The sequence below is a fragment of the Neofelis nebulosa genome, chromosome 10 (genome assembly GCF_028018385.1).
Source record: "Neofelis nebulosa isolate mNeoNeb1 chromosome 10, mNeoNeb1.pri, whole genome shotgun sequence".
In the NCBI taxonomy this organism is placed as follows: Eukaryota; Metazoa; Chordata; class Mammalia; order Carnivora; family Felidae; genus Neofelis; species Neofelis nebulosa.
The window spans coordinates 85,241,912-85,254,162 of record NC_080791.1 but is presented as its reverse complement, the minus strand read 5'-3'; the positions used below and the strand labels follow the sequence as shown (position 1 = coordinate 85,254,162).

The 12,251-nt window shown below is 35.5% G+C and overlaps 1 protein-coding gene across 2 annotated transcripts in view; it reads left to right on the top strand.

Moving 5' to 3' along the window:
- The window catches only part of DCDC1 (doublecortin domain containing 1), a 484,783-nt gene that overhangs the window by 456,207 nt on the left and 16,325 nt on the right, over positions 1–12,251 (top strand). For both annotated transcript variants that reach the window (XM_058688531.1, XM_058688532.1), the window contains 2 exons: positions 1,042–1,221; positions 11,644–11,794. In XM_058688531.1, coding sequence (XP_058544514.1) covers positions 1,042–1,221; positions 11,644–11,794 — 331 coding nt within the window. The remainder of the gene's footprint in view (positions 1–1,041; positions 1,222–11,643; positions 11,795–12,251) is intronic.

Below are 12,251 nucleotides of genomic sequence, written 5' to 3'. Positions count from 1 at the left end.
GCTCATAGGAAAGTCTGTTTTGTTTGAATGGAGACCAGAAATTATGACCTTAGCAAAGAAGAGAAAAAGGCCCAGTGGATATGTACAAAGGTAATTATAATAAGTGTAGTCAAGTTGAGCCTTATGGCTTCATTGCTCATCACTCCTAAGGGTATGTCTCAATATGTAAAAAGAGCAAGGAGCAAAATACTAATTGCAATGGAGACATTCAGAAGTGAGGAATTCAAAAAGCAGTTTCAGTCCAATTGGTTAATCAGTCAGGATTGCCAGACATAAAAAAAGTCGAGAAGAGAAAGGTCAGCTGTTGAGAGAGGACTGGGGATAGAGACCTGGGAAAACTTTTTGCTTTGTGAAGTTTTTCATCAAAATGATATGTTCTTATTTAATAGGGTTTCTCAAATCGTGAAATGTGTTCAATCTAAATCTTAGGCGTGTGCCCAAGTCAAGGTTACTAGAAAAAAAGAAATTGACATTGCTAGAAATATGACTTCTTGCCAAGCTGAGAAGGATAAATCACTGACCAGGGAATGAATGCAAAGCATTGAACTAGGACATGCTTGAAGTGGGATGAAAAGCTGCCTGGCAGGGATCTGGCTAAGTATAAGGGTGGTTGCTGTATTTTAAAAGACAGAGAGTAAAGACTCAAACAACAGTCATGCACATTCCCTGAAGCATTTCTTGGTTAAAGAAAATGATGTTGTGATTCTAATCAAAAACTCATTTGTTAGATGCAGAGAAATTGCTCAGTAGGAGAAACACCACACAGAAATCCAAAAACACATCTCTATTCATTTCTCCAAATTATAAATGAAAGTTAAGTGTTTTGCCAAAATAAATGCCTTATTATTATTACTCTAATGGTTCTTACTGCCTTTGATGACTCATGGAAGCAAGGGGGATTTAAGAAGATTCCGTGACAGGAGACGGTAATGCACTTCCTAGAATTTTTAAAATATAATTTACAATCATAAGGTATTTCTGTTTTCATCACATCCTTCATAAACATACTAACCAGGCAATTCTCTGGGCTTTTCTTACCAGGAGCACCTTTCTGCAGTTCAAGAACTGCAATCCAAAAGAAATTCTACAGTTGAAACTAAACGCGTAGCACTCATTCAGAGCAGGCTGTACAAGCAGCCCAATGCAAAACGAGTCTGGATTTATCCAAATGGAGGCAGACCTGAAGATGGTACTTATGCCTGGGGCAAAACTATTTCAGAGGTAAATCTAGCGTAAAAGGAGATCGCTTCATTGGCCTGGATTCAAATTCTAGCTCGGGCATATTTAGATTGTTAGATTAGGCGGATTATTTTACCTTTCTGGACCTCATTTCCTCATCTGTAAAATGGGAGTACTACTTTCCTCACAGGGTTGCTATGATGATTAAATGGGCTTGTATGTGTGAAAAATGTGGAGCTCAATGCTGTCTGACACGTGTGTGAATCAGAATATGATACTTGACCAGCAGAGAACAATGACAGTTAAACCCGCTGTAGCCAAAGAGTAAAATCTTAACTTTAAAAGCATAAATCGTTTTCCTGTTGTGTTTAAATCCTGGTTCACAAAAACGTGATTTTTTTTTCCCCACCAGGAATTATTCACTAGATATGTTTTCTGTAGCACAAACAACAGTACTCTTAGAGAAAAATCTATCATATTCTTACTACCCAGAGTACTGGGACCATGGCAAACTTTCCACTTTCCAAAGTTAAAACATTGACTAAGGAAAGGAGAAGTAGCTGTTCATTTATTTTTGTAATATCAAGGACATAGTCCTAAAATTTGATATTTTGCTTTAGTCTCTAAATAAAAACTTTAGGTAGCTAACAAATGGATTTTGATAGACTTTTAAAAAGTTTTGCAGTGGTATGTCAGATAATTGTCTTTTTATTTTGTGAAATGTTTTCATATAATTTTTCTGGGCCAAGAGGAAGTCATATAGAGATGAGATGTCAGCAGGGGTTGAAGGGTAAGGGGAGACAGGGCAATAGACTGACTGGGGGTGGAGTTCATGGAGGCTGATAAGGGCACATAGAATAGGAGGTGCACCTGGGAAGAGTTCTGCCCCTGAGGACTGGAGTCTCAAAATGAGACTGGGACTACTCCTTTGCGCTGGGGACACTGAATAATAACTGCAAAAGCAGAAGTTGACAACCAATTTGCTCTACTTGAGAGAGAAGAGATAAATATGTAGAAAGCGTATTGAAAACTAGCAATACAAGCAAAGGAACTTCATACACATGGCGGGGCGGGGGGGTGGGGAAGAAAGTGATTATTGTTTTTTAAAGAGCAAAATCGGGGCGCCTGGGTGACTCGGTCGGTTGAGCGTCCGACTTCGGTTCAGGTCATGATCTTACAGCTCCTGAGTTCGAGTCCCGGGTCGGGCTCTGTGATGACAGCTCAGAGCCTGGAGCCTGCTTTGGATTCTGTCTCCCTCTCTCTCTGCCCCTAACCTACTCACATTCTGTCTCTGTCTCTCTCAAAAATAAATAAACATTAGGAAAAAACAATTTTTTTAAAAAGAACAAAAGCTTTTTCAATAAAAAAACATCCTAGAAAATGTTTTATAACAAAGCTGAAATGTTCCTTCCTTGCTAGTTTCTTAAAAATTTTGAGTTCATACTGTAGGGGCGGCTCAGTGGGTTAAGCGTCCGACATCAGCTCAGGTCACGATCTCGCGGTCCATGAGTGAGTTCGAGCCCCGTGTGGGGCTCTCTGCTGACAGCTCAGAACCTGGAGCCTGCTTCAGATTCTGTCTCCCTGTCTTTCTGTTCCTCCCCCACTCACACACACACACTCTCTCTCTCTCTGTCGCTCAAAAATAAATAAATGTTAGAAAAAAAAATTTTTTTAGTTCATACCTAGAATGCCACACCTTAAAATGCACTTCACCATTGCAAGTAGAACTGATACATTAATGAGGGAACAGGAAGCGATTAATAAATAGATAAAGGGTAGAGCGGGGGTGATAGGATTAAAGATAGTTTATCAGACTCAGAATAGCAAAACAATTTTTTTTAAGTTACATATATCCACTGGAGGAATAATTTTTTTGATTTCTCTGACTTTCATGTAGCATGTAAAAGATACCCCATTTATGGGGTGATATTTTTTATTATTCCATGATCATATATAATCTTTTATGAACTTTGTATATGAAGGGCATTATGCTAGATGCTGTAAAATATTATTTTAATTTATGTATGTGAAATGATTTTGAACATTTAATAGTGTAGTGTAATTGACAAGTTAGCATCAATTGTAATGGTAGCAGTAGAAAGAATAAAATAACACATGGTCTATGTTCTCATCAAATCAATATTTCAAATTGGCAAAGCACTTGAAAATATGTCAAGGTTTATTTGAGTGTGTAGAGAAATGATCACTCTCATGTTGATGGATGTACAACTTGTTGGCAATACATATCATAAAAAAAATGTACTTCTAGAACTTTATCCCAGGGATGTTTTTATGAATTTATGCAAAGATTGTTTGGTAAGAGTATTTAAATAGTCATCAATAGGGACTTGGTTAAATGAATTATAGTACATAGGATAGAATATCATAACTCAATTAAAATGAACTTTGGAAAGAATAATGACAATAATGATGTTCCAGGCTAAGTGAAAGAAGCATAACATAAAGCATGTGGAGTTGGATTCTATATATACACATGCATACACTTAGAATACTTCTATTTTTGGAAGTATTTATCAAATGGTCTTATTGTTGGTGACCTAATAAAAGTGGTATTTCTTTCTTGTGCATTTTCCTCTGTGCTCTATATTTTGTTATGATGAATACAGATTGTAAGAAAATGTATTAGCTAAGGGATCTGACATTCTTCTTAGAGAAATACTAACAGCATGTTATAAAGGTCAAATTAGCAGTTCAGGCAGGAAGTTCAGTAGGAGTTCAGAGGAGGGGAACACTTCCCACCTGGGGTGAAGGAGAAAGGCTCCACAGAGGAATCAATCAGGACCTCTGATGAAACTTGAGAAATGGGTAAGATTCAGTATCTTAGGCAGAAAAAGCATTAATAAGGATGAGGGGCACTGAATACAAAAGTATGGTTGTTAGAATTCAAAAATTAAATACATAATTCCAGTACATAGATGGTGCTTAGGCAGAGAAATACAGAAAGATATATACAACTGGAGAGATTGTTTAAAAGCATATGGTGGACCCCACGTGCTATCTACATTAGTCTACTTGGGGTGCCATAACAAACATCATAGACTGGGTGGCTTAAACAACAGAAACTTATTTCTCAGAGTCCTGGAGGCTAGAAAGTCCAAGATCAAGGTGTCAGCAGGGTTGGTTTCCGAAGGACCCTCTGGTTTGCGGATGACCCCCACCTCACCACTATGTGTTCTCACACAGCCTTCCCCCTGTACATGTGTGGAGAGAGAGATCTCTAGTTCCTCTTCCTTTTCTAATAAGGCCATGGTCCTGTCATATTAGTGCCCAACATTTGTGACCTCATTTAATCTTAATTACCTCCTTAAGGAACTTTCTCCAAATGAGTTTTGAGGAGGACATAATGTGGTCCATTACACTGTCCCAGACCAAAGTGTTTTAGCCACCAGTCATCTCTGAATAAATTCATGACATGGTATAAACAGTGTTTTACAGAGACTAATGTGGTCTCAGTATGTAGAAAGATACTTAGGAAATGTTTAGAAAGGTTCTGCATATTATTTCTTCCTTTGCTTTATTTTTTTAAAATAAATCTCTTTCCTTATCTTTTCCATACTGTCTGTTTTTGTATTTGGAGACCTGCATGAGATCCTTTGTGATCCATTAGAAATGTATCCATTCAAGCTATCAGGCTGTAAAGAATACTTCTGGAGAGTGGACTCTGTGTGAAACAAATAGACAACAGGAAGTGTAGGGCTCAGATTTCACTGGGGAGTCTGGCTAACACCACCAGTTCCAAAGAAACTCAGCTTCAATGGTTGGTACTTTTACCAGAGAAATGAGGAACAGAACACATTTCAAAGTGCTTCACTCTACTTTCTGTAATAAAACCCCCAGATGGTATTTGAATCCCATCTAATGCAGACTTTTTCTCTGCTTCTTTCACTGCTGTGGCTATTCTGGATGATTTAACCACATTCTTCCTACCCACTCTTTGAACATTACTAGAGCAACTCATCTCCAACTGGCGAAGGCTCATCTGTCATCAGTGCACTAAGGTGGCTCCCTCTCCAGGGTTAGTGGCTCTTTCTTCAGAGCCGGCATCTCTCTCTGATTTATGATTGCCCAGCCCCTCTTTCTATGCTCCTGAAACATTTGTCTTCTCCACCCCTACAACATCTCTTTGATTCTACAGAATCTCAAAACCAGTGTGTTTTCTCTCAGCCAAATAGTTCTTGATGCAGAAGTGGAAGCCGAAAGAATGAGAAACAGGTCCTTCTGATTTGTAGAGGCGAGGACCTCATGCCTGCAGGGAATATGCACTTGTTCTGTGATGCCCACGCGCCCAACCCTGAGAAGACTGGCCTATGAAAACTAAGCTCACAAGATAGATTGTGGGTGAGGAATTGTGCACAGAACATTGTTCCTTTATTATGAGCTTTAGTTATTGCAAAAATTATGAACATACAATTTAAATTACCCACTGTAAAGAAGATACGTGACTAAGTTTAGATACATTCGGAAAACTAAGAATTAATAATGTCATTGAAGGTAATAAGCTGACTAGATATTTTAGAGCCTTTCTGTACTGAAAATGCCTTATTTTCACATTTATTTTAAAAATATTTTTGTGAACTCATTAACTTTGTCTCATGTAGATAGATCTTTATGAAAACCAAGTGAAATACTTATATATTTAATTCACATTTTGCATTTAGTATATGTTTTTATTAAATAATGTTCATTTTTCTGATTATAAACAGAATCTCAATAAAATAGTCACATTTTAGTAGTAAAGTAAGGGAAAATGTAAGAATTACCTTTATGTAAGTTCTTTTCAAGCTGTGGAAGTTTTTCCCAGAAACCTATCCATACGTATTTCTAGGACAGCTCCTCATTGCTCCCAACCCAGATAGAAACCCAATTACCATATTTGTTGGTTGTTTTAAAGCTGAAAAACAAAATAACTTCTATGGACTGAATTGTGCACTCCCTCCCCAAATTTTTTTGCTGAAGCCCTAACCTCCAGTGTGACTGTATTTAGAGATATGGCTTTCAGGAGACAATTAAGGTTGAGGCCTGTGGGTGGCTCAATAGGTTAAGTGTCCAACTCTTGGTTTCGGCTCAGGTCATGATCTTACAGTTCATGGGTTCAAGCCCTGAATGGGATTCTTTCTCCCGCTCTCTCTGTCCCTCCCCTACATACTCTCTCTCTCAAAAGTAAATAAACATTAAAAAAAAAGGAGACAGTTAAAGTTAAATGAGGTCATAAATGTGGGGCCCTAACCTGATAGGATTTGTGGCCTTTGTAAGAAGAGGAAATGAGAGCCCATTCTTCTCCCACCATGTGGGGACACAACAAAGAGCCAGGAAGAGAACTGTCACCAGTAACTAAATTGGCCACTACTTTAATCTTGGATTTCCCAGCTTCCAGAACTGTGAGAAATAAAATTATGTTGTTTAAGCCACCCAATGCATGATACTTATTTTGGCAACTTTGAGCAGACTAAGACAGTGACTATTGTTATGGAAAATTTAGAAAAATCCAAAGAAAAACCATATGAATCTATTGTAACATCTATGATTTTTTGATTATTTTAATAACATTTCTACTGTTTTCAACTTACCTAAAAACATATGGTCACTGTATTAAAATTAGAAAAAGAAAAAATGCCAAGAAGGAAATGAAAATTCTATCACCCACAAATAACCATCGTTATAACTTTAGTGAATATATTTCTATGGTTACTATACAGTTATAATATTTTTTGCCATTGTGATCATAGCAGATCACACAATATATATAATTTTGCAGCCTGCATTATTCACTTAACAAACTAATGTGATTTCCCGCCCACATATTTAACATTCCTTAACAAAAGAATTATTTTCAATGGCACCATAATCTTCTATCAAATGGGCAGATTATTATTTATTCATTCATTCAGTTTTCTGTTGTTTTCCGTTAGGTTGTAATTTTTTGCTGTCATAAAGCATGCTCCGTTGAATATATTCATCTGTGTTTAATTTTCTGATTATTTCCCCTAAATAACTTCTTAGTAAGATTGCTAGGTCAAATTATGTAAACGTGCTTGAGAATTTTGATAGCTATTGCCAAAGCATTTTCCAGGAATATTTCAGGAGTTTATGCTCCCACAAATAGTGAATGAGAGCTTCTACCTACTTGTGGTATACATGAGGTTTCAGCAATGCTAAATGCAGCCATTTAGAAACATATTTGTGGGTTTGACAGGGAATTTTATATCCATGTTTTAATTTATATGTCTTTAATTACTTGTATAAGCGATTTTGATTTGATTTATCATTTATTAGTCATCTGTGAATTTCTTGTTAAATCCTTTGCTATTTTTCTACTGGAAGTATTTTTCACACTGATATGAATTTTCTTTTTCTTAAAGCGATAAGCAGCATCTAACTTTATCAGATTTAGTGTAACAAATTTCCAATTTGACACTGTCTATGGGTGTTTTCAATGTACAGAATTATTATATTTTAAAAGTTCTTTGTTTTTAAATGTTCTGATAGTCTTTTACTATCCTAAGTTCATATAAAGATTCATCTGGTTTTCTTCAAATTTTTTATCATTTTATTTTTCTCTCTTACTTTTTAAACTGTGTGAAACTCCTCGTGTAAAATTTGAGCAAAGTTATTTCTCTGCTATATTTGTTGGCGTAAAATTATCTCAGCCCTACTTACGGACTAATCTGTTTTTGTTCTCCCAACTGAGCTGGAATGCAATCTTTATAATAAACTAATTCTTATTAGCTTCTGCTCTTAAACAATCCAACATATCTAATACTTCTAGAATTATTACAGCTTTTTCTTATATTTTAATTTCTGAAAGAAGTTGCCTATTGTTCTTTGTTTTCAAATTTTACTTGAATACCCTTGTGTATTGATTCTTATAGATGAATTTTGAAATTACAGTCCAACACTCTAAAGTCATCCTGCAGGGTTTTGACTATAGTTGTGTCAGGCTATTAATTAATTTCATAAGAATCAATCTTTGCAGCCAGATTGAATTCTGTGGCATTGTTTTATATATGTGTGTAAGTGTATATAAAAAAATATATATGTATCTTTTTTAGTCCTTCAGTAAAATTTTATAATTTTTTATAAGGGTCTTGCATTTGAAAATAATTGTCATTCCTAATTGGTTTTGCTGTTAGGATAGATTTCCCCCCACTATATTTTCTGAATGCCTATTTTTGTGAACAGGAAAACTATCAATATTTTATAATTTATTTTGTCCTTGGCCACCTTATTAAACATTTTTCTCTTATTATTAATCTTTTATTTGATTCACATAAATTTTCTAAGAATAAAATCATATTAAGTTCACATGAAGGTGATTTTGTCTATTTTTTTAAGACATGAATTATTTTTCTTATTCTGATTTTAAGTTTTATTGTATTGGTTATAATCATAAAAATGAATGTTCTTAACAAAGGAAAACAGAGAAAAAGGGCATCTCTTGCCCTCATGAATAAATAGACAGTTGGAATGCTTGGTTTTTCTTTCCTTTCCCATGTCCCTTTTTGATGATTCTTTGCAGTTTTTTTTCTCGATGAAGACTAAAATTTTTAATTCATTTATTTTCTGACCATTTTTTGTAGCAGTTGTATCATGTTCTAGTGGGCTTACTGCTTAGTATTATTCATTTCACATTATGACTTTCCCATAGTGAAGGAATTTCATTCATTTCTTAATAATCTGAAATGTATGTGAGTGATATGTTTTCCTAGTTTTTGTGTACATGAGGATATCATTTGTTTCCTATAACCAAAAGTAATAATTAAGCTGGATATAGAATTCTTATGTTAAAACATTTTCTCCTAAAAACTTCATATTTTATCCCATTTTCTTTGACATTCATTGTTACAGAAAACAGATCTAAATATAACTGAACTTTCCCCCATGTCTATAATTCATACTTTTCAATTCAGTTATATTTAAATGTTAGTCAGTTTTTCATTAACTTTGCCATATTCTGAGTTAGCCTATTTGATCTAAAGACATGGGTCTTTGGAACAGGAAAGTTTTCTTCTTCTTCTTCTTCTTCTTCTTCTTCTTCTTCTTCTTCTTCTTAGTCGTCTTCTTCTTCTTCTTCTTCTTCTTCTTCTTCTTCTTTATCTTCTTTATCTTCTTCTTCTTGATAGTTGCTTAAGTTTAATTTATTCTGAATTCTTCTCCAGCACCACCAATAATGTATAGGTTTAATATCTGATGTCTTGACACTCCAGATGTTTAACTTTCCTCTCAGAAATTTTATGTCTTATGCTTTCACTATATCCTGTGAGGTTTTCTCAACTTAGTCCTCCCTAATACTGATTTGATTTTCTATAATATTCAGTCTGCTTTTCTTCTGTTTTCAAAACAGATTTTAATTCTACTACTGAGTCTTTTATTTCCTTACCTTCTCTCCTCTTTTCATTTAGTTCTCTACTTACCCTAGTTTGAAACACTGTTCTTTCTCTTACTAGCTGTGTGATTGGAGTTAAGATATTTAACCTCTGTTCTCCATTTTTGTCATCAATAAAAGGAAGATAATAATTATTTCCATAGAATGAAACCAGATTGTCCTTAGAAACTTTTAGAAAAGTTTCTATCCCATAGAAATGTCCCAATAAATGTTAACTGCTATTATTGTTACCTTCGTCGTCATCATCATCATCATCATCATCATCTCTGCCGCATCTCAGCAATACTTCTTTTCTTTAAATTGCTGTCATCTCATTTCTGTGTGTGTTTGTGTGTATGTGTGTGTGTGTGTGTGTTTATGGAAGTCAAATTTTATTGAATTTGGGGAAAACCCAATACAGATATTCTCTAAAATGTATTTCTGCTGTAAATTTTCTAAATCTTCACCTTGAGGACTGTGTAAAACATGAGTTTTCTATGTTGTAGAATACTTTCATAAGCCTCATATAGTTGCTGTTGTTAATTTTTTTTATCTATGCCTCCTTGTACAAGGAGAGATCTTTTGACAGAAGACAGGATAGATTAGTTCTCTTTGTTTCCCGTACATTTTTACTTGGGATCTCTCAGGATCCTCTCCTAGATCTCAAGTCACAGAGCTGGTTCATATGCTCAGTATTGAGTCAAATTGCTGCTGACTGGCTGCTGCCTAGCAGGAGGGGTAGGTAAGAATACTCTCCCACTGCTCTATTCTATCTACAGAAGGGAATGTATTCTTGGGTAATTTTAATTATTATTCAATTCAATTCATTCATCCCTTACCCAAAGTAGTGGGTGTGAAAACTGCACTTTCCAATTGCATCGTTTCATCACTGTGTTGTCTTGCTTCATATTATTGATTCATTTCCCATATACAAGATGTCATTATGTGCCTAGTTCTGCTCTCTGCCAGGCTACATTGTTGTGAGTTGTAGTCCCTAAATAGATCTATAAAAAGAAGTATTGGTTGTGGGGCACCTGGGTGGCTCAATCGGTTGAGTGTCTGATTCTTGATTTTGGCTCAGGTTATCATCTCATGGTTCATGAGATCAAGCCCCACATTGGGCTCTACACTGAACATGGAGCCTGCTTATCTCTCTCTTTCTCTTCCTTTGCCCCTTCCCTGATCATGTGCTCTCTCTCAAAAAAAAAAAAAAAATTGGATGTATTGGTTATGATTTAGGGCTCATGTGGACCTGGCTCCTGCATTTTGGAGGAACAAGTGTTAGGTAAAAATCATGCACTCAAGTGTGTAGAAACCTCTAATTTTCCCCTTACTTGCTTTTATTATTCTGTCTTAAAGTCTTATTCACACTTTCATGGAATTGCCCTTAGGGGTCTGGCAACATGTTGACTAATCTTTCTAATACTGTTGACACTCTGCATCTGTACATGTATTTTTATGAATATTTCTAGGAAAACTGAGAAAAACTGACTAAGGCCCTTACAGATCATTTAAAAATTTTTCAAGTTAAAAAGAAAAAGAAGACTTTCTAATCATAGAATCAAAGAGGTCTTAAACCAAAACTTTGATTTTATAGTTGAAGATACTGTTTTCATAGAGAGGTTGCCTGACTGGTCTGAGGTCAGAAGAGGCCGAAGGCCCGGGTCTCCTCACTTCTGGGTCAGCGCTTTTGTCTTCTAGTTTCTTGCTTGTTGAAAAAAAAATATTTTCAGCTATTGTGACAAGTTGAGATTCTCAAGCCAGGGCCTTTCATATTTAGGCATTTCTTAAGCAGCAAGAAGCCTTCTTCCACATGGGAAAATAGAGAACCACAAGGAAAAAATCCAGTAAGAGCACAGAAGTTCCTCATTGTGAAAGCACTTTGGAAACATTTTATATGCTATTTTTCCCATATTTGGAAACATTTTATATGCTATTTTTCCTTCTATAACTCTCTAATAACAACAAGTAAAATAAATATTCAAACTGGGAGAATAGTTCTCCTAAAGGAGTTGATTCTTTAAGACTTCATAATGTTGTGATGTTTCATATTCTAATATCTCTGTCCCTTTGTATTTCAGCTGCTGGATGACTGTTCCTCTCGTCTCAAAATGGTCCACCCAGCCAGAACACTGCACACCCCGGATGGAGAACCAATTTACTCGTGGGATGACATAGAGAGAGACATGGTCATCTGCGTATCCACAGGACGTGGCTTTATAACCCAAAAGAGTATGGGTGACAGTTTCTTTTCCATCAAGTTTTTGAAGAATTAAACCATCTTGTCTTTTCATCAAAGAGCTTACTTTCTGAATTTTATATCCCATCATGATGATTTTTAATAATTATCTTCTGGATCCACCCTTTTCTACTCCAGTTATACTTCTGTTCTGGAAATTCACTGTTGACACCATTTGCACTCAAGAATTCAATCAGAGTTCTGTTAGTCTTGAGCCTTATCCAAGGGGCTTATTTGCAGAAATTCTAAATGGCCTCATTTGAAGGTATTCCCTTAGCATGAACCCTGAGGAAAGTGAGGCTCTGTTGACTTCCTACTTTCAAGTTATTTAAAACTTAATGGCTTATTAAATAGCGACTACAGTTTGCAGAACTCTTTTTTTTAGTAGTAAGTAAATATATGCTCATTTTATTATTTTATCTATTCTTTGCTAATTTTCTTTTCTAAGTG